This window comes from Neltuma alba, unplaced genomic scaffold (assembly GCF_004799145.2).
Source record: "Neltuma alba isolate B1F8T4 unplaced genomic scaffold, ASM479914v2 tig00011289_pilon, whole genome shotgun sequence".
NCBI classification, from domain to species: Eukaryota; Viridiplantae; Streptophyta; class Magnoliopsida; order Fabales; family Fabaceae; genus Neltuma; species Neltuma alba.
Window position 1 is genome coordinate 61,378 of NW_021635998.1, and position 24,892 is coordinate 86,269.

General features: G+C 33.1%; 3 protein-coding genes across 7 annotated transcripts; 2 read left to right on the forward strand and 1 right to left on the reverse strand.

Moving 5' to 3' along the window:
- Positions 1-3,815: 3,815 nt before the first annotated feature.
- Positions 3,816-7,402, reverse strand: LOC114711348 (putative transcription factor bHLH041). Its single transcript, XM_028895741.1, has 8 exons — positions 7,290-7,402; positions 7,051-7,185; positions 6,807-6,915; positions 6,681-6,695; positions 6,514-6,576; positions 5,848-6,432; positions 5,349-5,738; positions 3,816-3,884 (listed from the first exon to the last, which is right to left on the reverse strand). Exons 1-8 carry the CDS (start codon positions 7,400-7,402, stop codon positions 3,816-3,818), a joined length of 1,479 nt encoding a protein of 492 aa, XP_028751574.1.
- Positions 7,403-11,834: 4,432 nt separating this feature from the next.
- Positions 11,835-16,012, forward strand: LOC114711385 (uncharacterized). Of its 3 annotated transcripts, none has more exons than XM_028895774.1 (8): positions 11,835-11,987; positions 12,105-12,186; positions 12,601-12,719; positions 12,841-12,923; positions 13,507-13,628; positions 14,619-14,780; positions 15,288-15,381; positions 15,567-16,012. In XM_028895774.1, exons 2-8 carry the CDS (start codon positions 12,162-12,164, stop codon positions 15,769-15,771), a joined length of 810 nt encoding a protein of 269 aa, XP_028751607.1. In that variant the 5' UTR covers positions 11,835-11,987; positions 12,105-12,161; the 3' UTR covers positions 15,772-16,012. The 3 variants fall into 3 exon arrangements, with proteins under 3 accessions (XP_028751607.1, XP_028751606.1, XP_028751608.1); XM_028895773.1 differs by having other exon boundaries at positions 12,108-12,186; XM_028895775.1 differs by having other exon boundaries at positions 12,135-12,186.
- Positions 16,013-17,971: 1,959 nt separating this feature from the next.
- LOC114711386 (uncharacterized) lies at positions 17,972-21,900 on the forward strand. Of its 3 annotated transcripts, XR_003737141.1 has the most exons (8): positions 17,972-18,226; positions 19,274-19,392; positions 19,521-19,603; positions 20,088-20,209; positions 20,610-20,786; positions 21,021-21,108; positions 21,409-21,479; positions 21,611-21,695. XR_003737141.1 is itself a non-coding variant. In XM_028895776.1 (7 exons), the coding sequence occupies exons 1-7, from the start codon at positions 18,202-18,204 to the stop codon at positions 21,804-21,806; spliced, it is 810 nt and encodes a 269-aa protein (XP_028751609.1). In that variant the 5' UTR covers positions 17,974-18,201; the 3' UTR covers positions 21,807-21,900. The 3 variants fall into 3 exon arrangements, 2 of the variants coding, with proteins under 2 accessions (XP_028751609.1, XP_028751610.1); XM_028895776.1 differs by lacking the exon at positions 21,409-21,479 and having other exon boundaries at positions 17,974-18,226; positions 21,611-21,900; XM_028895777.1 differs by lacking the exon at positions 21,409-21,479 and having other exon boundaries at positions 17,977-18,226; positions 20,610-20,774; positions 21,611-21,900.
- The last annotated feature ends 2,992 nt before the right edge of the window (positions 21,901-24,892 follow it).

A 24,892-nucleotide genomic window follows, 5' to 3' on the forward strand; every position in this document is an offset into this window, starting at 1 on the left:
TTTAAAATTTGAAAAAAAAAAGACTAAAAATGAAAGCCATATAGTATTTTGTTATTATATATTTAGTATCTTGAAGTATTTTTTTTTAAGTACACCTAGCACCTTAAAATATTTTTTAGTGTAATTTTACTCACAGCAATTTAGGTTACTGGACGTGGTTGAAAAACTAGTTTAAAGTGTTAGATGCTCCAAAATATAATTTAGAGTACCAGGCGCACATGAAAAAATAATTTAGAATGCTAGATGCCCTAAAATATAATTTAGGATACTTAATATACTTGAAAAAATACTTTAAGATATTGATTACATCACAAAATATTTTAAGATATTAGATGCACATGATTCCTTTTGAGTAATGAATAACGTGGACCAAAATAGGGTCTCATGTTTTTCATAAAAATCTAAGAGAGTCGCACTGTTCATTTCTTTATTATGAATTGGGCAACTTTCGATAGATTTTTATATCATATAAATTATTTTTCTTATAGAATAGTAGTTAGCATCTAGATAATCATCAATAATAATGATAACAAAATAGTCTAGCGTATAAACTATAAAAGAAAGCAGGCTCCTATATAACTAGAGAAGTAACTGAGAAGCGTCAGGGTATACTGTGTATGTTTGGATTCAGGTGATATTAAAGGGTCAAAGCCAGAACGTGGGAATAATTTTAGGGCCTGACTCTGATTTTATAATCATTCTTCAGGGCTCTGTTTCTTTATGGGATCGGACTTTGACGCTATCTATGTTCACCTTCGTTCCCCATCCATGACTAACAATTGCCTATCCTTTGTATCCGTTTCTAGAGTGTTAAATATAAGACACTACAAAAAGGGTTCTATATCTAAACCGAAAGGAATACTATCAGTGTTTACACTAAGACTCTAGTGTCTATAATATTTATTTATAGTGCGATTATGTGAGTGTATATATCACATGGCACAACAAATTGTCAAATTTTTTTTCATTTTGGAATTCCAACAACGAATATTATCTGACCCACCATGCCCTCTATAATTTTCAGATTAAGAAGGTTGCTTTACTTTTGTTTTACTTTCCGTAAATATAGAGTTTTTAAGATAAAACAATAACGTTATAACCAATGGCATGAAAGCTTTGCTGTAAATAGAAGGTTGTACGTTTTATCATATTTATAGCCTCAAATTGTTAGTATCTGTACTTTTCATTAGAGAGAGAGAGATTTTAAGATAGCTAAGAATATTCATAATTCAAATAAGACATAAAAGGAGGTGAGGATATTTTTCTCTAATTTTATTGAGTTTTTGGCTCACCGCCCTTCTTTGTTCTTATTACGAGCGATAGGGCTTGAATTAGGAAAGCGACATTGGTTTTGGAGCCAACAAATTTTCCACAAAGGAAATCCTCAAAGCTCCCCAGTTTGACTAGTCCACGCATGAAGTGCACTCGCATTACATTGGACATTGAAATTTTGTCCCATTACCCAATTCCACAAAACGGGCCCAGCCCATTAAAAACCTGCTCCCTAATCATTCAATCTACAACATTGTCAAACTTAATTGTCCTGAGAAATTTGTTACCAAAAAAAAAAAATTGTCCTGAGAAATAAAATTGTCAAGCCTGGGGGAGCCTTGTCTAATAATGACCCCATTCTGTGAAAATTTCGGCAATAGTTAGGGCATTATTATCCTCTGTGTGTTAATTAGCACAAGTGTATGGGAATCAATATCTCACTATCGTACTTAATCTTGCAATGTGGCTACACTTGCCCGGCTTTAATTTCTCTTCTAATGGTCGTTCTCACTTTCTTTGGAACTGGAAAGAAGGCCAAACTAGCTTTGCATGGAATCCTCCATCTCTCCTATATCAGTAGTACATTTTATGTTCTGGTAATGTGTGTTTATGTTTTTCCATGTTGATCATATTGTTTCCCATTTACTATAGTTGTTGGAAACATGCTTTGTTTTTCTTTATGGTTTTAAAAATTCAATTTGTATTCAAATAAGAATGTAAGAAAGTGTAATGTCTCCCCGGAAAAAAAAAAAAACCTGGCCATTACTTCGAAATTATGGATATTGGTCATTAATTTGTTTGATCCTGCATTCCGCCCAAAATTAGTGAGAAGTTTTAATATATCTAACGCACAGTGACTTGTTCAGATATTGTTCTACCATCAAATCAAGTACTGTGATGTGTTTGGAAAAGCTCTAAACACTTATGGTTATGGACCTTTATAGTAATTTTTTCCAAATTATTCTTAATGATACTTCTTCAACAATAATTAAGTTAGGAGAAAAATGGAGGATATCAAAAAAGATTATTAGAGTATTTATGAAAAATATGTCATATTTATTATAATTAATTAATCTACCTAACGGATTATTTGTAATTGCTATAGTTGGATTTCTCACAATGATATCTTCTATGAGAAAGCTGAGCATATTGAAACTGATTATTATTGTATTGAAGATACTCATCGGCCGTCTGCTAACCATTATATTGGCTCGCAGCAACAAGTAATTTACTTGCCAAGCACATAATCCTGTTAATTTCATGTAATTTGCAGACAAATTCGAAATAAAGTCACATAATCCAGGTCATTCGCATAGTCCTCCATCTTGTGTTTGGGGGAGGATGATAATGTAATGAAAAATAAATATATTTTGATATTTGTTAATTTTTAAATGGGGTGATATCATTGTTAGTTCTTATAGTTTGATCAAATTTTGGTTATAATATTTGTAGTTTCAAATTGTTGGTTTTTATCCCATGGTTTCATAATTTTTTTTGGTCTGAATTTAACAAATGGTCCATATATTTTTAACGAGTTTTAGTTTTTGTTCCTATATTTAAAATTTATATCAACCCATTACGAAACTATAAGAGAAAAAACCAATAATTTAAAACTATAAGGATTAAAAATAAAAATAAATCAAATTATAAGGACCAATAATAATATTAACTACCTTTAAATTTTCTTAGTTTCTTGTTTTGTGTATGATGAAACTCTAACCCATTTATTAGCCTTTTTTATATTTATTTCATTAGTTATGTTTTCTATTTTATGTATGCTCTAGACGAATTTACACACACACACACGATCATTTCACAAATATGGAAAGCACGCTAATTTACAATTCCACTTTTATCTTTTCTTGATCATTTTAAGGTTTTCTCTCCTTCTCAGCTTTTGCTTTTCCTTTTTTTCGCTCTCTCTTTCATTGGACTTCAACTTTTATAAAAAAATTTTATGGGAAAGGTACATAGTTTTGATAGTAAAATTAGGGCTTATATAAGAGGGTTTTCGGATTTTTAAGATGAAGTAGACCAACCAAAAATTGTATTTATAAGTTATACTAGATGATTTATATGCTTTTTAGAATAATCATTTTTAAGTTTAACCTTTTAATGAGTTAAGCTTTTACCACACGTATAAATAACTGAGTATATCCTAGCCATCTTATTCAAAGTTGTATTTTAATTAATTGTTGGCGTAAACATTTTTATGGGCATTATAGTAATTTTACGCCATTAGCCTTGGTTACATATTATCTATTCTTTCCAATAGGAGCACTTGAGTTCAATATCCTCGGATTAAACAGTTTCATAGAGACCAGATTTGCATTACAGGGCACTATATTATTGTAAAAATAAATAAATTTTAGATAAAAGTTTTATTAATGTGTAGCATAGTATATAATTTTACTCTGGTAAAATACTACTTTCGGTTTTAAACTACATTAAGAGCTAGATCTTATATTTAAGATCAGATGTAACATACATTTGAAAACCAAAACTGGTAGGCTGATGTGTCAGGTGGTAATTGGTCTGTCTAGTCACCCTGCCAGGTCAGCAATCACTCTTCTCACTGCTTCTCTGAAAGCAGCCTCATCCCATTCACTCCCCTACGAAAACATTATTTTGATTTTTGAGACAATAAATAATTAAGCACAAAAGATTGTCCCCACACACACACACACACACACACACTACTTTTCTTTTATTTTTTCAATATTACTCATTAAGCTTGAATACGTAAACCTACCTGGTCAAAAAAAAAAAAACTAAACCTATATCGGAAAACTAAATGGCTGAAAATTAAACAGTAATATGAACTAATGATGATGAGGTCCCGTGGCACCATTCTCTTCGTATTCTTCTTCTTGGCGCGAGGGCTCCACGCTAATTATCTCAATTTTTAATTTTCGCGTGACTTTAGTTTTATTTATTTTTAATTTTTCCTCTTTCACGGTTTTTAACCTAGAATAGAAATCCAACCAATTACATATAAGATATACTCAATATATGTCAGAATTTTAATTTGTTCATGCTTATTATTTTAATAAGAACCTCATGTACTAAACCTTAATCAATCATGTTGGTGATTTAATTATTTATTTGCATAGAGCACGTCATATCGATTTTTCATTAAACAAAAGGAAGAATACTGGAAACAAATACAATTCAACGAAAGAAGACTCTTCCTTTAAAATAGTTAGCAGCCGGAATAAAGTGTGGTATCAACTAACAACTCGCGACAGATACCTTAAAAGTATTTATTATTAAAGTAGTCCTTTAATTTCAAGTTAAAAGAATAAACACCTCTTTTGGGAAGAAAAAGAAAAACCGCAAAATCTATATTCGTTGGTTCTAGATCCAAACTTAGTAATCCTTATTCTTATCTAATCCGATCCCCAGCTGAGCTATCTGTTTCCTATACTCAGAAACCTTTTTTTAAAAAAAAAAACTAGTTTACGTGTCGTCCTGCAGCAGTAGACAACTTTTGATTAGAAATCATAACCTAGTTCAAATGCTTGATTGGTGGCTGCTAAAAATAGAACCTGCTTCTTGAATATTATATCGTTGAATATCATATCCTCAGAAAATGCGACGTGCCAGAGCCCACCAAGTTCTATGACTGCAGTTTCTAAGATCCTTCCTATTAAAAAAATATTACCAAAAAAAAAAATCATTAAAAGTTGCTTTTGATTTTGAAATCTCTCAAAACCATTCTGATTCAGTGTATACACCCTCACAACAGGGGCAGAGAATTAATCTACCTATTTGAAGATCAGATAACCAAATTTGGCGCCAGTTAATACCATTTGGTTTTCTGCTTGCATCAATTATTATTAAATACTAACACAACTTGTGTTTTAACGCGTGCTAGATAGTCTTCTTATCCTTAGCAACAACTTAGGGCACTTAGCAGGCCATCTGTAAAGTTTAGCTAATGCACATTGAGTCATACGTACGCAGAAGGAAATTTTCTATACATACGAAAATACCACGTGGTTCGATAATATGCATTGCTAAAAATTTGTACTCTTGTGAACTGTCATTAGATGTCGGGGTTCATAGGCACGTACCTCTATTTTCAGCCTTAAAGTTGCTTCATTAACGGCGGCTCCTTGTGCTATATGGGTGTTAGCTTCTACAGAAACTAAGCTCACTATCTGAACCCCTTTCAAGAATTCCAATAAGCGAATCAACATCTCGACCTGAGAATAGATTTGTCCTCTCACAGTCACTTGCAGGTGGATGAATCTTTCATCTGATGAACTCGACCCTGGCACATCTGAAACTCGCACACTGAATCTTTCGGTCGAGGGACTGATTTTCATTTCTTGATCTGTTAATAACTGCTTGGATTTCATTTGTGCCTCCTCTTTCTGATCTTCGTTGGTTATCTTTTCAATCTCCGCCATCAAAGAGTTCAATGTCTCCTTTGCTGCTGTAAGTATTGAGCCTTTGTCTTTCTGTAACATGCAATGTTCAATTATACTCTCTCAGGAATAATTTTTGTGAAGTAATCTCTATGAATTCAGAAGATATGTAACCAAAAGTTCATTAATGAAAATTAAGTACCTTGGTTCCTGGAGGGAGTAGTGACCGAAGTGCCTGAAAATTCTGATTGAGCCTCTCACGTCTTCTTCGTTCTGATATCATATGAAGGAGCTGGGTGCTAGAGGGACGACCTGTTTGATAACGCTCTCTCATATTTCTCATGTAATGTAAGCCTCTAAACAATTCGAATGATCTCTTGAGCAAGCTTTGCTTCCTGCTCATCAAACCGGGTTTGGAACTCATTTCTGAAGGTATGTACCTTGTAAAAGCACTGGTTCCTTCTGGATGTATATTATTAGGCAGATTTTGCTGATGAAAGGCTGAATTATTAGAAGAAGAAGAAGGCGAAGATATAACATGAATAAAAGCTCTAACTATCGCGTCGTGTTCAGTCTCTTGTTTGATCGGCAGCATTTCAGGCAAGAGAGAAGTGCCCGGAATATTAGCGAATGGGAGGGATGTGGATTCGGGACTTCTGGCAGTGGATAATGACCTCAAAGAAGATGAAGACGATGAAGATGGATACTTCAGTTCAGCTGGATGCGACTGTCTAGAAAATTCTTCTGGAAACAAGTTCCTCATCACATCTGCTTGAATCTCAGCACCCTGCACAGAAAAACCACATCAGAATCCAAATAATGAACAAATTATATATGCCGGTGTATAGAGTAATTATACTTTACTGACTTGAGAGATAACTGAGAAACCAAGCTCAACTTCCCCATTGCCGCAACCTATGAAAACAGCTGTCTGTAAATAAGGAATATGATATTAATGCTTACCATGTTCAGGTTGCAGCCTAAATGTAATAAGAGAAACTAGCTATTCTCTAGGTAGTTGAGCAAAACACTAACCTTAATCCTTGCTTCCTGTTAAAAAATACATCATAAATTCGAGTTTTATCAGACAATATTATTACTGTGTGATGATATATGATCCTAGTAAAGTTTCTTTAATAAGCCAAGTCGCGAGTTAATTACATGAAAGAACCGTCTTTGTAGATCTGTCCGTGCCAGTCTTAACAGATCGGATTGTTGCAGCTCAAGGCAGGCATATTGGTGGTTCCGAAAAGCTAGTCCTGGAACGCCACTGAAAAAACAAACAAGAAGCGAAACACTCTTTTCAGTTAATGCAGATACTGAAATCATCAGCTAGCTTAAAATATTCCGATCTGCATATATAATTAGGGAATTAATGCAGGAGCTATAATTAAGTCAGCCATACTTATCAGAAGTGACATCAAATTCCAAACCCCTATATTGGTCGAAAAGCCTCTGATCAAAGTTCCCCACCAGTCCCAGAGAAGAGATTGCTTGCTGGTTTGGCACGTCGCACAAACCATCCAAGAAGAGCAGCCGACTGCGCAAGAATCAAAATCCAAAAAGCAAGTGGGAATTATACCACACAAATATATGGATAAAAAATTACATGGGTGTGCGTGGATGGCATAAAGTTATAATTACTTGGATGAGGAACTATAGAACCAGAGGCAGACATAAGCGCAGCCATAAGTGTTAAGTACGGATTGGAGGAAATCGAGTCTTTCAGCTTCAGAGAAGAAGAAGACGCTATTCATATTGATCGAGAGAGCTAGGGTTACTTCATTTTAGGGTATGGCCTCTAACTCTAAGCGTGTGATTATCATATATGTGAGTGGCTTGCTTCGTTGTGAATTGACATACAATTCCGAATCTTACCGTGGGAACATGGTTGAAGACAACAAGATGATTCTGTGTGTGAAAAGGGCGCTTGTGATCAGAATTTTTTTTTTTTTTAAGTATAATATATAAGAGGAGGCAATTACGCGGAAGGAGTGAAACCCCAACGAAAGAAGAAAGAAGAAAGAAGAAATAAGAGAAAAATGGAGGGGCCGCCTCCAAATTAAAGGAAGTTAAAGAGGTGGGAGAGAGATACGTGTATTATTGAAATTTGAAAAGTACAAAGAGAGAGAGAGAGAGACAGAGAGACAGAGAGAGAAGGTTAGAATTAGAAAAGTATGGAATCGAAGTCAATGCATGAAATTGTTGGAAATTAGTCAAGTGAACCACCCCACGTGCTTGCTTTTCACAAATCCTACTCCTTTTTTTTTTTACTATTTTCTTCCCCATCAAATCCAAGCCCAAGGTGCTCCCCTCTGACCCCTTCATGCCAAAATCCTTTTTTACTATATATCACAATCAACGTCATTAATCATGCTTAAAAAAGATTTGACAAAAAATTAGTATCAAATATTTAGAAGCAGACAATAATACTTTAAAATTACAATGACATAAAATAAAGAGAATTTTCTTTCTCTCTGTTTTGGGTAATCGTAAGGAGAAATTTCTTAATCAACTGTATATGTTACAATGCGAACGCTCGTAAACGAGGAGAGAGAGGGATGTTTAATGTTTTAAGAGCTCTAATATTTTCTTTTGTTTTATTTATCGAAATATCAATGTCTAATGATAAAGACGGTCTAATATGAACCATGCATCCTAGTGGAAAGACAAGTGAGAATGCGCTTATATCCATCGTTTTATATATTGTTTTTCCTTGCTTATACATAATGTGAAAACATTTATATAAGAAAATGATGTGACAGGTATGGAGATATATGCTCAGATATACCAAAAAAAGGGGGAAGAATAAGGGCAGGAAATGAAAGTGAAAGGGGTATTTCTGAGAAATTGTAATAATCAATGTTAATATAGCAAAACATAAAATGGTCAAAAATAATACATTTGTTATTTTTAATTTCTCACGGTATTTCATTTCATCCCTTATATTAAAGAGTGGAGGTAGTGCATACAAGTTTTCCGTGCGCCCCCAGCACATAGCTAATGGACAGCCTCCTGAAACATGCATTGCATATTTCTCAATCGCTTTCAATTTATAATACGTTTTTTTAGGATAGTTTAATGCTACCTCTATTCTTTAACATAAAAGCTAGTTGATTAATTTAAGTAGATTAAAAAAAACTAGTTAAGTTAGTTATTTGTAATAAATAGGTGTTGTCTTCCCTAAAATACTTTTGCTAATCATATATGTTAGCTAGAACTATATTTGATAAAACCTTTAATATTTACAGCTACTACGTGGACTATCATGTGAAGAGATAGTATATAAATATGAGAGACAAAGTGAATTTGGGTTTTATATTTAGGACTAAATTGAATTTCAAACTAACTTTTATATTAAGAACTGGAGGTAGAATTCATTAAAGTGGGGCAATTTTGTTCAAAACATTATCAAGCATTGATTGTGAACCTCTCTTTTAATGGGGATTCAAACCTTGGTTTATTGCATTATGAGGGACTGTCTTCTATTGAACTCCCATTAATTGTTCTATTATAAGTTTTAGACAAAAATATATTTTTAATCTTTTAGTTCTATATAAGGTTTCATTTTCAACACTTAATTTTAAAAAAATATACTTGTAGTCTTTTAATTCTAAAATCATTAGCAAAAACAAAAATGATATTGAGATCTTAAATATTGACAAAATATTTTCAAATGTTAATATATTACGTTTAATTTTTAAAACAGTTATAACAATCATTATTTAACACTAATTATTTTATAACTAAGGGACTGAAAACATTTTTTTTTAAATTAAAAGACTAAACTGAAATATTATATAAAATTAAAGACCATGTGCTTTTAACCAGGTGCAAATAAGATGCCGCAGTTGCGGAGTCTGAGGCTCAGAGCATTCTCATCTCATTCTCAAGTCCCACCAAAAAAAAAAAAAACAACAACAACAACAAAGAAAAGCATTATGCGCTTCTTCTTTTTTTGTTTGATAAAAGCAGAAGGGCTTCAAGTGGCTGAGAATGGAGATTGAACCGCGTAGCCTAGCCCAATCATCAAAATAGGCCGAGCCCATTAAATCCATCCGGCCCAAAGGTATGACTGGGCAAGATTTTGTCCTCAATCAGATCGGGATTATTCCAAACCAACCAATAGTATGAGAACATACGTTTATTTAAAAAAAGAAAAAAGTACGAGAGCATACCACAACTCTCCTAATAATGATACAACTACCAATTACTCTTATAATTACAACCACTTTACTTATTATAAGAAGACAAAATAGACTACAACACGAACTACTTAAGGGTGTTAGCTGTATCGAACCAAACTAATTTAGGCACCGTTTGGATGCACTTGCAAACCATGGTTTGGAAGCCCAAACCATGGTTTGCACAAAATGCTATCCAAACACCCCTCTCAAAAACCAAAACCATGGTTTTGGAAAAAGCAAAAAAATTTTGCTTTTGGAGAAAAAAGGGAGAGTGTGAGAGTCTATAGGATATGTATCTTGTTATTTTTTTATAAACATATTTAATCTTATATTTTATAAATATATACATATTAATTAATTATTAATTATATTATCTTATGTATTATTAATTATGTTAATAAAAAATATATTATTAACAATTTTATTCCTCTAAATTAAAATATATCATAAAATCTATTTTTTCTGTAATTATCATATTAACTTATTTCTTTTTTTTTAGTAATTTGTATATATAAAAAGTGCTTCTGATAACAACTATCCAAACACTCTCACTTCTCAAAATCACTTTTTCATAAAATCTATTCTTTTCAGAATCTATTCTCCAGAATCACTTTTCCAAACCACAGTTTGGTTTTATCCAAACACACCCTTAGTTTGATATCTAAGACTTCAGTCCAGATAAGGCCACTTATTCTTAACTCATTAACAGGCCATGCTTTTACTTTGTTAAAGTAATTCGTCTTGTAGTCTATTTCGTCTTCTTATGATAAGTAAAGTAGTTATCATTATAAGAGTAATTGATATTGTGTCATTATTAAAGTAGTTGTGATTATTAAATGTCAAGCCATTATAACACCTACCTGTCATAATACTGTTAAGAGATTGCATTTATTTTGATTATATATCCATCAAAAGAAAAATATTTTTTAAAAAAGTAAAAGTATTAAATATTAAATCTCAGCCATCAATATTAAATTTGAATAGTTGAGATTTGATCACGCGAGCATAAAACTTAGATTTTTTTATTTTGCCAACAAAACTTAGATGAACTATAGCCTGTAACTATATAAGTTTGATATTTTTGTTACCTATCATCTTTTTATTTATTTTAATCAAGAAAATTACCTACCAACATATATAATAAAACTTTTTTAAATTCGGCGTAATTCACTGAAAATTATAATAAAAATGATACACGATAAACATTTTATTGATTTCAACAGGACTAAAATATAAGGAGCGTGTTGCTCGCATTAGTATCACGTTAGCGCTGTGCAGACTACAGAACATGAATAATTGATTTATGGGAAAATCCCAAAAAAAAAATTTTAGAATATAGAAAATTTCAGATTGGGTTCTGGAATTGTGTAAGTGACAAAAAGGATCAATAACTCAATCTGTCATTTGTAAAATTAAGAAGAATTGACAATTTTTGCCTTCATTTATATTCATTTGCTATAATGATTTAAGGGACCACTACAAGGGTTGAGGTGTTACCTAGATTCGTGTAGAGAATAACTACTCTCTTTTTTTTTGTAGTGAGGTGCCTTATTATTAACTACAACTAATCATGTGATTACTAGAACAGTGTAAGCATTATCTAGATTCGTGTAGAGAATAATTACTCACTTTTTTGTAGTCAGGTATCTTGTTATTAATTACAACTAATTATATAATTACTAGAACAGTATAGGCGTTACCTAAATTTGTTTAGAGAATAACTACTCACTTTTGCTTAGCCAGGATAAAGTTGTCAATTCTTCTTGATTTTACAAATGACCGATTGGGTCATTGACTTTTTCTGTCATTTACACAATTATATGTCCCAATCAGAAATTTTTTATATTTCAAGAGCTTTTTTTGATATTTTCTATTAAACGAGACGAGACTAATATTTTAGTCTATTAGATGCTATTTCTTTTTTTTAAAAAATAAAAGTGCTTCCATCCCTATTTTACTTCAAAGCTGTGTATTTTTGGGTAGAGGACGGAAGCGGACTATAATTTTGTAGACGAAGGGGGAAAGCCAGGTCCCAATCTAACATCATCAGATTCATCACTTCATGCTTCTCAGTGGTTGGATTTCCGAATTCACATGGCAACAATTTTGTAGACGACAGCATCACTTGGACAACAGTAACGAGTGGAGCCTGTAGGTAAAGTTTTTGTCATTCTTGCCTCTTCCAATGGATTCCCTTTTGCTCAAACCCCACTCCCTTCCCCCAAATCAATTAATTACTAAATGGCCTTCTTCATTTATTAATCATTCTCAGCAGGCTCGCATTTTCTTCCCTCTTCAACAGAAATCCAGAAAAACTTTCAGATTGAAGATGTCCCTGCCTGAACAAAATCCATGTGAGTATGTCAAATGCAATAGATGATTCAAATCCAAGGTAGATGGATACTTTGTTCCTCTGCATCGCACATGATTCAAATCCAAACCAACGAGTATCTCCCAGAACTCATCTAGTTTGTAACTTTCTTTTTGCTTTTCTAGCTATCCTGAATACAGATAGTTCACAAATTTTACTTAGAGTTCATGTCAAGCTTATAATACCATGATTATGCTTCTGTTTCGGCGTTAATGGTAGCACATGGTAATGTGATGTATTCCCTTAATGTTTCAAGGGGTCTTCCTAAAATTCTGTAATTCCTCTAGATTTCAGAGGTAATTTATTTCTCTTCCTCCGAATATGAAAAACAAAGGGCTGTGGGTGTTTCAACAAATATCATGGAAATTGATATCGATTTAGTGAATTGCTTTTTCAGCTACTCACCAGAAGAAGGTCGTTGTAGCTAATAAACATGGTGAAAAGCTAATGGGCATATTGCATGAATCTGGAACTACGGACATTGTAATCTTGTGCCACGGATTTCGATCATCAAAAGTTAGTTCTCCTGATATATGAAGCCTTTTCTATAACTCCTTTGTAAACGCATGTAACATCTGATACCATAAACATAAATATCGTGAATCAATCTCATCTGCTATATTTTTCCCATTTCCAGGAAACTGAGGCCATAGCAAACCTTGCTGCTGCATTGGAAAATGCAGGAATCAGTTCTTTCCGCTTTGACTTTGCTGGAAATGGGTAGGTTTATGGTATTACTATGAGAATCACTGATTTTGAATATATTATCTATCAACATCTTCACCTTTACAGCTTGAAGTATTCAAGTAAATAGCAGCTTTACTTTCTGCTGTAACGTTGTGTGAAGTTAGACTATGAATTATACTGTCAATGGTAAGACAATGAAGGTCCTGACAATAATACTATGGTCCAAAGTTATCAATGGCTTAATAACCAGCAAGCTCCGTAGTCCACCAAGCAGGTGATATGAACATTACGTCAGGTATAGTATAACTAACAAAAATATAGAGGGAAATGCATGCTGCTGACTCAGAATTTAGATCCACGATATCACAAGCTAATTGTAAATGTGAATTGTTATATAATCATTGGCCCACAACATCCAAAATATAAGTTAATACTTGTTCATATTTTCTCTTAGTCCTTTTGTTGCTTGCATCTATGGGACTATATACTGGCTCTAGTTACTCCATTTATGCTGAGTTTTATGCTCTAAAATTTCTGGCATGTGATATTGATAATTTTTTTCTTCTTCTCTTTTTTATTATTATTTCTATATGTACCTATTGTATATTCCTTCAAGGGAAAGTGAAGGTTCATTTCAGTATGGAAACTATTGGGGGGAAGTTGAAGATTTACATGCTGTAGCTCAACACTTCTGTGGGGAAAAGCGAGCTGTCAAGGCAATTGTTGGGCATAGTAAAGGTATGTTGGATTTGTTGCCATAATTCCTTGACTAATCTTACCAGCAAGAAAAAGAGGAAAACGACCTGCTACAGTGCAAGTAATGGTATAATTGGAGTTGGAGTTTTCTTTTGAAACTGATTTCTGCTCAGCATTGTTTGGCTCTGAATAGGATCAGATGAGAATGGTGTGATTTTTGATATAGAATTGGCATTAGCTTTCATAATAATTGTAAACTGGTTAAATCTTATAGCATCATCTAAGGTAATACACCAAACTTTCGCTTGAATTACTGAGATACTTGCTCCAAATGCTACAGTACAGATGTAGACTTCACTTTGCTGCAGAACAGTGCAAGTAATGGTATAATTGGAGTTGGAGTTTTCTTTTCATAGTGATTTCTGATCAGCGTTGTTTGGCTCTGAATAAGATCAGATGAGAATGGTGTGATTTTTGATATAAAATTGGCATTAGCTTTCATATAATAATAATAATTGTAAACTGGTTAAATCTTATAGCATCATCTAAGTTGATATACCAAACTTTCGCTTGAATTACTGAGATTCTTGCTAAAAATGCTACAGTACAGATGTAGACTTCACTTTGCTATGCTTTGAACTATGTCAATAATAAAATTCGTATAAATAGAACGATGATATAATTGGAATTTCATCGCTTTCTATGCTGTTAAAGTCTGGTCTTCAACTATATCCACTGGAAGTAAATTGGTAAGGTGCTTCATATCTGTCTTGGTGACCCTGACCGAGGGTTATCATTTATCATAAAAGGACATGGTCGGGGATGATCTTCCCTTTATTATGCCATTGAGAATTATTATTTTACAGGCATTGGTATGACATGAATCCCTCTTATTCTTAACCTACGCCTTTTATAGGAATAGGTAAGGTTTGTCGCAAGTCATACTCCATTATCTGCCACTGGTTTTATCTATTTGAGTTTTCTTTTTGGCAAAGAGAAAATCTTGCTAATTGTTTCTGCTCCTTGACACAGGAGGTGGTGTGGTGCTTCTGTATGCTTCAAGATATCGTGACATCAAAACAGTTGTCAACCTCTCTGGTCGCTATGATCTGAAGACAGGTGTTGAAGAACGCCTAGGAAAAGATTTTATGGAAAGAGTCAAGAAGGATGGATTCATTGATGTGCACAAGTCAGGTAATCTCCAGTTTTGAATGATGTTTAATGCCTCCATAGTGAAGGAGACCTTTGTAAGGGATGGCGCAACAAATTCTGGTTCCTTGATTACTTGTTTCTCTACATTGAGCCTCAATGTTCAGATGCACTTGCTAAAATCAGCAAGTCCTGAACCCGAATACAAATTTCCAGCTCCCTCCCCTTGCTTGGCCTGTGTAAATCATTGTGAATGTAAAATAGCAGAATATAATGCAAAAGTAAAAAGGAAAAAGATTTTGATGGTTGTGGGGGTGGGGGGGGGGTTTGAAATTTCCAAATTCCAAGTAATAAGGGTTGTGCATGTGCCTTTCTTGAAATTTGTGATGAGTTTAGATAGACGTCAGAAAGGCATTATGACCATCATTGGTAATCTGGCACATGAAATTATAATAGCCGTCTGTTCATTTCTCTCCCTCCTACACAATCACGGGTGCTTGCATGTATTGATTTCATTATTCTTCGATCACTTGAGAACATCTACTTTTGCAGGAAGCTTTCTTTTTCGTGTGACTGAGCAAAGTTTGATGGATCGGCTGAATACAAATATGCATGAAGCATGTCTCCAGATTGACAAGGGATGCAGGTGAGCGGAAAAGGAAATTCTGATGACTTCGTTTTCCTTGAATCATGTGTCGTTTTCTTGTACCATCATCTTGCCACCTGCCTTTTTTTTTTTTACCCCAGTGGTCTTGTCCTTATTTGATGCTGCAGCGTTTTCCTTGATCACGGTTTTCTAAGGTACAGTGTCATATCACTGATTTGTTACAGGGTGCTTACAGTTCATGGTTCTGCTGATGATATTGTGGGTGTTGAGAGTGCACACGAGTTTGCCAAGATTATACCTAACCATAAGTTACATATCATAGAAGGAGCTGATCATCCATTCACACAGCATCAAGATGAACTAGCCTCTGTTGTTGTCAACTTCATTAAGGAATCCTTTGACCAGGACAAGGCTCCTACTAGCACATGAACTTCTTCATTTGTGTTACCATCTCTCTTTTTAATGATAGAATGGTACGATATTGAGCTAGCTTCTCTTGCTTCAGTGTGTGGAATAACAGGGAGTAATGGCCAATAATCTATATTTTATAACAAGTAGATGCTCATACGCATTGTCTTTCCCTCTATTCTTATTGAGGCATGATACTAATTCAATAATATATCCTATCTGTTTGATCTATAAATGAATCAACAAAATCTTTTTATTTGAAGTCTACAATTTTACTTTTATGAATGCATAAATATAGTTTTTTTTTTTGTATACCTATTTGAATTGGGTTGATTAATCAAAATTTATTTGAAAAAGAAAATCAGGAATTCTTCTTGTTTTTTTTTTGACCTGATAAACTTCAAATCAGTGGATATCATTGAATGCCAAACCAATATTTCCCAAGTCACGCCCTATTAATTATTATTAAATATGCAAGCTTCTTGAAAAGTATTTCAAGAGCGTAAATGCATACGTTCATTTCAAATTCGCTTTTTACATTACGAAACAAAGCCAAATGGATAATCTTTGTTATGATCTACTCCTCTGGGCTTTAATATAAGACTCGATTATTGAGTTGGTTTTGGTCTTAAATATAAAACTCATTTTTTATATTTATCAATTTTCTTTAAATTATCCCTACAGATATTTTTTCAACCATAATCAAGTAGAAAAGAGAGATGAGATATTAAGAAAGATGATTATGGTGTTTTAGAAAAAAAGTGTCAATTTTCTTATAGTTAACTAACTTGTCTAACTTTTTTAATTTAATCAAATTAGTTAAATGGGTCTTATATTAAGGATCAGAGGAGTATTATATTTTTACAATACAAATAATTATTATGCCAATTAGACTAACTTAGCCCATGAGAAATAGGGTGGCAAGCCCTTGTCTTGTTTGGAGTTATATTGTTTTGACGTTTATCACACATTTTGACATATATATTACAATTAGCCTAAGACATTTGTAATTAGTTCTTTCAGTACTTAATTAAGAGCTATTTAATTAATCTGAATAGATTAAAAAAGTGAGTTAGGTTAGTTATTTATAACAGATATGAATTGTTTTTTAAAAGTATCTTTTAAATTATGACTACTTTTAGATAGAATTTTTTTTTGGTACATGTACTCGATATTTTAAAAAATAAATTATAAATTTGAAAGACAAAGTAGATTAATATTTTATATTTAGAATTAATTCTAATTCATGACTAGCTCTTATATAAAAAAAGCCAACATAGTACTCCTCCGGTCTTAATTATAAGACCCAATTAACTTATTTGAGGAGATTAAAGAAGTAAGTTAAGTTGGTTATTTATAATAAATAAGTGTTGTCATTCCTAAAATATCCTTGCTAATTAAGTATATTGGCTAAAACTATCATTATTAGGAGGATTATCTTGGAAAAAAATACATAAATATAAGAGACAAAATGGATTGGGGTCTTATAATTAGGACCAAATAAAAAGTCAAATAGGGTCTTATAATAAGGACCGAAGGAGTAATAAATAATATTGCACTTTTACTAATAAATTATTAGTTGAGATGGTAAGTGACGTCACCTCGTAAATAAGAAGGAGAACATAAGCTTAAATCTTAAAAAACATACTTATTAGAAGGGTTTTAACCTAATAGATATTAGTTTCAAGCCTAAAGTCACATGCGAGGGAGGATTTGAGTTATGCGAAAATAAGCCACTGCACTGTTTTCATTGATTTGTTTATAAAAATGTAATAATAATGTTAATTAATAACGATAGGCGGCCAAGGATGAAAGATAATTAGATTTTATTTCCTTTTGGTTTTTCGCCAACGATTTTACTCCTCTGCTATTTAATATAGAGTCATTTTTTTTCCAGAAATGTAGGGTTTAATTATTAAGTTGATTTTGATCTTAAATATAAGATTTATTTTTTATATTTATTAATTTTTTTTAAATTACCTATATACTTCTTTAACTATAATCAAGTAAAAAGAAAGAAAAAAGATATTAAGAAAAATAATTATAATATTTAAAAAAAATATGTCATATTTCTCATAATTAACTAACTTATCTAATTTTTTTTAATTTAATCAAATTAGTTAAATATAGGATTTCTCTTTGTTGAACTATGCTAGTTGTCATCGATGGCCGGAAATTGACGGACAGGAGACTTTCGGTTACACCTACAGCCGACCAAAATTAGTGGGTTGTGACTTGGGCGAGGGACTTGCGTTTTCTGAGTTAAGTGTCGCTTGAAAATTGCAATGCTTTGATTGGTTGGTTACCATCTTGCAAAATTTCTATTGTGTGGTGTCAGATTAATCAGTTTCCAGAAAGCCTTCTGTACCCAAATTTCTTAATCTTTCCCATAAGCGAAGTCACCTATCCTTCCCTGTCCATCGGAAACCCAGAAGAAACCTAAATTTAAGGATGGCCCAAGCTGCACAAGACCTAGGTAAATGCGTGTTTTGCCCCTATTATGCTGAATATGACATGATTTGGAACAAAAACACACAAATTATGGTTTCGTTTCCGGGTTATCTGAATCAAACGGTAATTCTGTTCTTTTATCTGTGGAGTTGAACTGGATGCCTTAGCATTATCTGTCTAGATAACGTTGATTAATGAGCCCGTTGAAAAGCCGGGAATCTATGATAATTTTTGCCCAAAGTTTTCAGATATCTTTCAAGCCGTCACTTTATGTTATTAACTCGAAAATACGGTAGTACTTTAGCTTATTTAACTATTTCAATCCAAATTGATCGGTAGCTGAACATCTAACTGCTGCTTTCTTTGTAAGCTACCCTTATCAATATAGAGTTGTTAATTCCTGCTCAAATTCAATATTTAGACGTAATATTTTAAAATCCGTATAAGTTCATGTTTGCATGATTGCTTGTTTGTTTTGTCACTTGTACTCACCGCAAAATGTCTCTTGGACTTTCTTACCATGGATATGATCTCAACCTAGTCTTGTGGTCATTGTCCAGAGGCTTTTACTTAACTGTGCTGAACTGCAATGTGGTCTCATTACAAAGGTTTCCTGCCCTCCTTGTTGCCATGCACATTTACTTAGCTTCTACTGGGTTTAGTTTAAAACCCTCCCAAAAACTAAGTGTCTCTGTTAGCGGAAATGGAAAAAGAAAGGCTGCTTGAAGATCCCCATTGATCATGTTATCTTTAGAGATAGCTTGTCTCTCTTTGTGATGTCACTTGTGTACTTTTGAAAGCAGATTCTTATATCATTTGAATAATTTCAATGTATATTGTTCTTTTCAATTTTTATGAAAATAACAAATGAGGCAAATATCAGAAGTAGCATTTGAAAAGTATAATATCATAAAAAAGGACCACCGACATCGACTTGGGAAAATGATGCTGATGTTTTGCAATGCTGGCAGCAGTGTTTGAAATAATGAACTCCCTTGGTAACCATGCCAGCAGTTTGAATTTTCAACAAATTCAGTGAAATCAATTTATGGTTGCTCGATTATCTTTTCAGCTTTTCACCAGCAAAAAGTCATAATACCTAACAAGCAGGGAAATAAACTAGTTGGCATCCTCCATGACTCTGGAAACTTGGAACTTGTTATCTTATGCCATGGTCTAGGCGCCTCAAAGGTAACTTCTATTGATACGGAAAGCTCCTGTTCATTATTATGGTGGGAATGTGTTGTCATTAAAATTGAATGTAAACCTGATCAGCCCCAACTCATACTGATTGGGTAAGTAAGTTTTCTTATTTTCAGGAAGACAATATCATGGTGAACCTTGCTTCTGCACTGGGAAAGGCTGGGATTAGCTCTTTTCGCTTTGACTTTACTGGAAATGGGTATATTTCTAATATTGCAGAATCAAACTGTGAATTTTTAATATTATGTATGTGAAGTATTACTTTCATAACAAACAACTGGCTTTACTTGTTGCTGTAGACATCGTTATGATTAATGTGAGGAACTATACTAATACTTAAGGCTGATGCGTTAAACCCTCTGTCATCTCAGTTTTTCTCGTGGAAGGATATATTCTGGAATGTTTAAGCTTGAGAAAGACAAAGTTCTGAAATTGGGAGCTATTAATATTTTGTTAAATATAGGAAATTGAAGTATCAAACATAGATCATGCTACAGAACTTGCAAAGTGCATTTATAGTTGTGCAGACAAAATTAATATGTGAAATAGTTATGGCCTGCAGTTTCTTACCTTTGTCAAATATGTCGATGGTTCTTTTTTGTCTTTTCTGGTTTCGTGTATTTCATTTTCACTGTTAGTCTTCTTTCATACTATTTCATTTTGATTTAGTTTCTTCTTTCTAGGGAAAGTGAAGGTTCATTTGGATTTGGTAACTATTGGAGGGAGGTTGACGATTTACATGCAGTGACCCAACACTTCCATGGAGCAAACCGCGGAGTCATTGCAATCATTGGGCACAGTAAAGGTTTGTTTAATGTTTATATTTGTTCTTCGTAAATTATGAAATAAGAAGCAGATAAGTCAAGCATGCAAAAGAGATGTCCTAAGAGTAACGTGAGGCCTTCGCATACTGAAATAGAAGGACAGATGCCGTAAATTATAGCTGGCCTCTTCTGGGGTAAAAACAAATAAAGTTCATACACTGATGTACATGATACACATGATATATGTAGAGAAGCGTATCCATCCTATCGGAAATAAAAAAGAAGCGTATCCAGGTGAAGGCCAGACAAACGTGGGCTATGAGTTATCTGCGTCTTGTGTGTATTAACTAATTGTCTTTGGCCCAAGCTTTTGTAGCATTGTGAACAAGGTAATGTAGGCTTCTTGGGACCATTACTAATTGTTGCTGTACTTTGATGCAGGAGCTAATGTGGTGCTTCTTTATGCTTCAAAGCATCATGACATTAAAACAGTTTTCAACCTCTCTGGTCGCTATAATCTGCCAGAAGGCATTGAAGAACTTCTTGGCAAGGATTTTATGGAAAGAATAAGGAAGGAAGGCTTCATTGAGGTGAAGAGTAATTCGGGTAATCTGTCACGTGGGTATTTGATTGAATGCCAAAATTGGTTTTGAAGCATCTTGCAAGAGATGTTTCAACAATTTTTTTTTTTTTAATCTATTATTACTTGCCTCTCCATTCTGGTCCTGCTGTTGAGTGAAATTGCTAAATCCAGTGAGTTGGGAAAACAATGTTTCTCTGTATCCTGTACACACATTTTCATGCATTCTCTTACTATTGTTTATGATCACTAAAAGGAATATACTTTTGTAGGAAGGTATAGGGTCACTGAGGAAAGTCTGAAGGATCGCCTAAGTATAAGTATGCATGAAGAATGCCTTAAGATTGACAAAGAATGCAGGTAAGGGGAAAGCGAGTTGTCTGCTGGTTCTTCTCTTCTTTCTCCCTCACTTGACCCCTTTTGCCTTTTGTTGCATTTCTTCACCGACCATGTTTGTCTACATTAAAACTTGAATCATAGAGTTACCTGGCGATAATGTTGGTGATACTTCTATATAATGTACAGCTTCCCAAAAACATCAGGTAAGAGTTAGTGTTTAAGAAGTTAGTGTTTAAGAAAGCTTTATGGATTTAGGAAAACCTAGTGGTTTGAGAAAAGTTTTACGTGCATGGATTCAAAGTTTTATATCATGATAACCAGGGCTAGTTTTCCTACTTGAGCACAGACCTATTTGTAGGCCATCCTAGACAAGATAAGAAATCCTAATGAAGGTCAGGTTCCAATACTAGAACCTAATTGTTTCTCTGTTTTACTTTTACATTACGTCAACTGTTAAAAGATATATCTGTTATATCTTCATTGGAAAGCTATGATGTTATTACAATGTTCCCGTTTTTGACAGGGTCTTCACAGTCCATGGTTCTGCTGACCAAACTATACCTGTTAGTGATGCATATGAGTTCGCCAAGATCCTGCCTAACCACAAGTTACATATCGTAGAAGGAGCTAATCATATATATGCTGACCACCAAGCTGAATTAACCTCGGTGGTTGTAAACTTCATAAAGGAAACCTTGCATCAGGGCACTGATGCATAGGTAGCTGTCCTAGAGAGTTTATTTAACTCGTTGTTTAATGTTCTCTAAAATAATATAGCAGTGCTGGTATATCTGACTGTTTTGAGCCCCTTCATTGTGATTAGGGGTGGAAACAGGCCAGGCGGCCTGTCAGGGGCCTATGGCCTGGCCTGCATTTGGCCTGGCCTGACCTGGCCTGTTTCCCAAAAAAGATAGGCTCAGGCTTGTTTGAAGGCCTGTTTAACTAAACAGGCCAGGCTTAGGCTTTTTAAAAAGCCTGTTAAGCCTGTTAGGCCGGCCTGGGCCTGTTAGAAATTTATAATCATAATATATGAAAAAATTAATTAATGCTATTATTGTTAATGTGCTCTTTTAATTTATTTTTTAATTTTAATATATAGTTAATAGCTTAATCTTTTCTTAGATTTTGAAGTTTAGATGACAAGTGAAGATAAAAATATAATTTAAAATAATAATATCAATAAATAATGTGATTTTTAAATCTTAAAAATATAAAGAAAATAGGAAAGAAAAATTTTGTTCCAAGAATGATAAATTAACTAACTTACGTATTATGTTAATTTAAGTATGATACCCTCTTTATTTATTATAAAATTAGTATTTTTTTCTCTTTATTTATTTGTCTTAATTTTAATTTTTTGTGTGTACTTAAACGTAGTCTTATTCTAAATTTTAACATATAATTACAATTAGTTTTCAATAATATTCTTATAAATTATAATTAAGATTTAAAATAGTACTTATGATACTAAAATTTAAATAAAAGACAAGACTAAAAATTTAATTATTATGTACGTTTTTTAATCTTAGCTTTTTTTAAAAAAAATAATTATTATAATTTGAATTTTTTAAAAATACAGGCTTTTTAACAGGCTTCAGGCCAGGCCAGGCCTTTATACAGGCCAGGCTCAGGCTGAAAAATAAGCCTGTAACAGGCCACAGGCCAGGCTCAGGCTAATAGGCTCCAAAACAGGCCTGGCCTGTTAAGAGCAAAGCCTGGCCTGGCCTGTTTCCATCCTTAATTGTGATTCTGATGACAAACTCCATAGGCTGGTGTGAACGGCCTATGATGCTGTAATGGCAATGCTATTTATTTTAGAGAGATCTTTTTTTTTGGGGGGGGGGGGAGAGAGATGTGTCAGGGAGAACAACAGGATGGGAAATCTGTACCCAAAAAAAAAAAAAACAGGATGGGAAATGTCGGCCCACTTTGTCTCTGTTGTTGTACGGAGTCCATGTCTGATGGTAACAATGAACCTAGGACTATTACCGCGTGATCGCAAACTATTCTCACTTAAGTCAAAACTGAGCTCCCCTTTTTAATACTCGCAACACATAGGATGTTATTCATGACAGATTTTCAAGTGATTGACTTAAAATTTGTAAGTAGTTATTTGGAACTGCTTATTTTAAGTGCTTGCATATTATAACTATTTATAAGCACATTTTCAGAAAACTTCTTTGTTGTTAAAAAATTTGAAAAATACTATCAATCACCTTGGACTTCCAGTTTCGCCTTTAACGACATCGGACGAGATAGTCCGTCGGTAAAAAGATGCTTGTCGTCGTAAAAAGGATAAACAACAGTTTTAAGTATAGTTGTTTTTATTTTCAACATCATATTTATCAAATCTTGATAACATATAATTTTTATTTAAGAGATACATTTATTGTCTTTTAACTGAAAAACAGTGAGACAAATGTAAACAAGTGCACATAAGCTTATATATTATTCATAAAATAATATTTTCCGAAGCTAATGCAGAGTGTTTTTAAAAAAAAGAAAAATCCTAATAATGTATTCTTTCGGTCCTAAATATAAAATCTCTTTTGTAGTGTAATTTATACTATAAAAGGAGTTTTATATTTAGAACTGGAGGAGTACTATAGAAAGGTAAAAGAGAGAATTACCAATAGGTCTGAAGAAAAAAATTTAATTATCAAAAAGTCTTAATAACAAATGACGAGGCCAAACCTCTTATCATTCTGTACTCTAAAACTTACTATTACTTATTTTTCATTTGTCAATAGATTTTAAGATAATTAGATCCTTTTTTTGAGGTCTGATTGTAATTATCTCAAGGCAAAACTCAAACCGATGCTGGTAAGATTGTGGTGCTCTGGTATTGGTAGGTGTGTGAGATAGGATAAGCACACTAAAACGCATATTGACTCTTTTCTTTCAACATCGCCCTTTTAAACAAATTTACCAGCCAGACTAACCTTTTTAATAATCTTATTTCCAACATTGGGTGATCTAAGACCCCCAATGCAATTTGCTAATTCAAATCAAATCTTGATGGTCTGATTTTTTGAAGTAAAACGGACATAAAAAATATTTTAAAAAATTACTTCCTCATGTCCTTTCTATAAAAACATATTAATTACTTTGTTTAGATTCAGAAAAGAAATTAAAATAATTAAGTGTAGAAAACTTATTTTCAGAATTAAAGTTGAATTTTATTATTATTATTATTTTTAAAACAGTGACCTATCTTTTCCTATTATGAGGAGATGACAGAAGTTGGCTGAAATGAGAATACAAAGATGCTAACAAGTTAACCCACTTAGACTGATCATTTTTTATGTTAGTTATCTAGCTATAACTAATGTAAAAAGGAAAAACCAAAAAAAAAAAAAAAGGGTTTTTGACTCACGTGAAAAGTGTTAACACACTGACTCTGGATATAAAGCAAAGATAACTAATTTACAAATATTTTAAAAAAATAATTTACTTTAGTTATTTATATCAAATATGTTATATTAGAACTATTATTTAATTTGGAGCTCCTTAATAGGTATCATCAACAAGAACATTTTAAGCAAAACATTATGAATTTGGGGAACAAAATGGATTGATGTCTTATATTTATGATCAAAATAAATTTCTTATTTAGCTTTTATATTTATGTCTGAAGATAGCATGAAGCAACAATAAAGTTTGATCCCAAAGAATGTGACCGGCATTAACTATTCAAATTCCATGAGATTAGGTAATTCTCCATTTATAGTGGATCAGGAGAGGAAATTAAAAGTAAATATTAATAGATCTCTTAATAAGAGAACAAAAGATCAAGGTAATCATT

Coding starts and splice junctions, on each gene's coding strand:
- LOC114711348 (XM_028895741.1), bottom strand. CDS start 7,402: ATGAATAGCGTCTTCTTCTTCTCTGAAGCTGAAAGACTCGATTTCCTC. Junction 6,433..6,513: donor GTTTCTCAGTTATCTCTCAA/GTCAGTAAAGTA, acceptor TTTTCTGTGCAG/GGTGCTGAGATTCAAGCAGA. Junction 5,739..5,847: donor TACTCCCTCCAGGAACCAAG/GTACTTAATTTT, acceptor TGCATGTTACAG/AAAGACAAAGGCTCAATACT.
- LOC114711385 (XM_028895774.1), top strand. CDS start 12,162: ATGTCCCTGCCTGAACAAAATCCAT. Junction 12,187..12,600: donor CCTGCCTGAACAAAATCCAT/GTGAGTATGTCA, acceptor TTGCTTTTTCAG/CTACTCACCAGAAGAAGGTC. Junction 12,720..12,840: donor ACGGATTTCGATCATCAAAA/GTTAGTTCTCCT, acceptor TCCCATTTCCAG/GAAACTGAGGCCATAGCAAA.
- LOC114711386 (XM_028895776.1), top strand. CDS start 18,202: ATGGCCCAAGCTGCACAAGACCTAG. Junction 18,227..19,273: donor CCAAGCTGCACAAGACCTAG/GTAAATGCGTGT, acceptor TTATCTTTTCAG/CTTTTCACCAGCAAAAAGTC. Junction 20,210..20,609: donor AATCATTGGGCACAGTAAAG/GTTTGTTTAATG, acceptor ACTTTGATGCAG/GAGCTAATGTGGTGCTTCTT.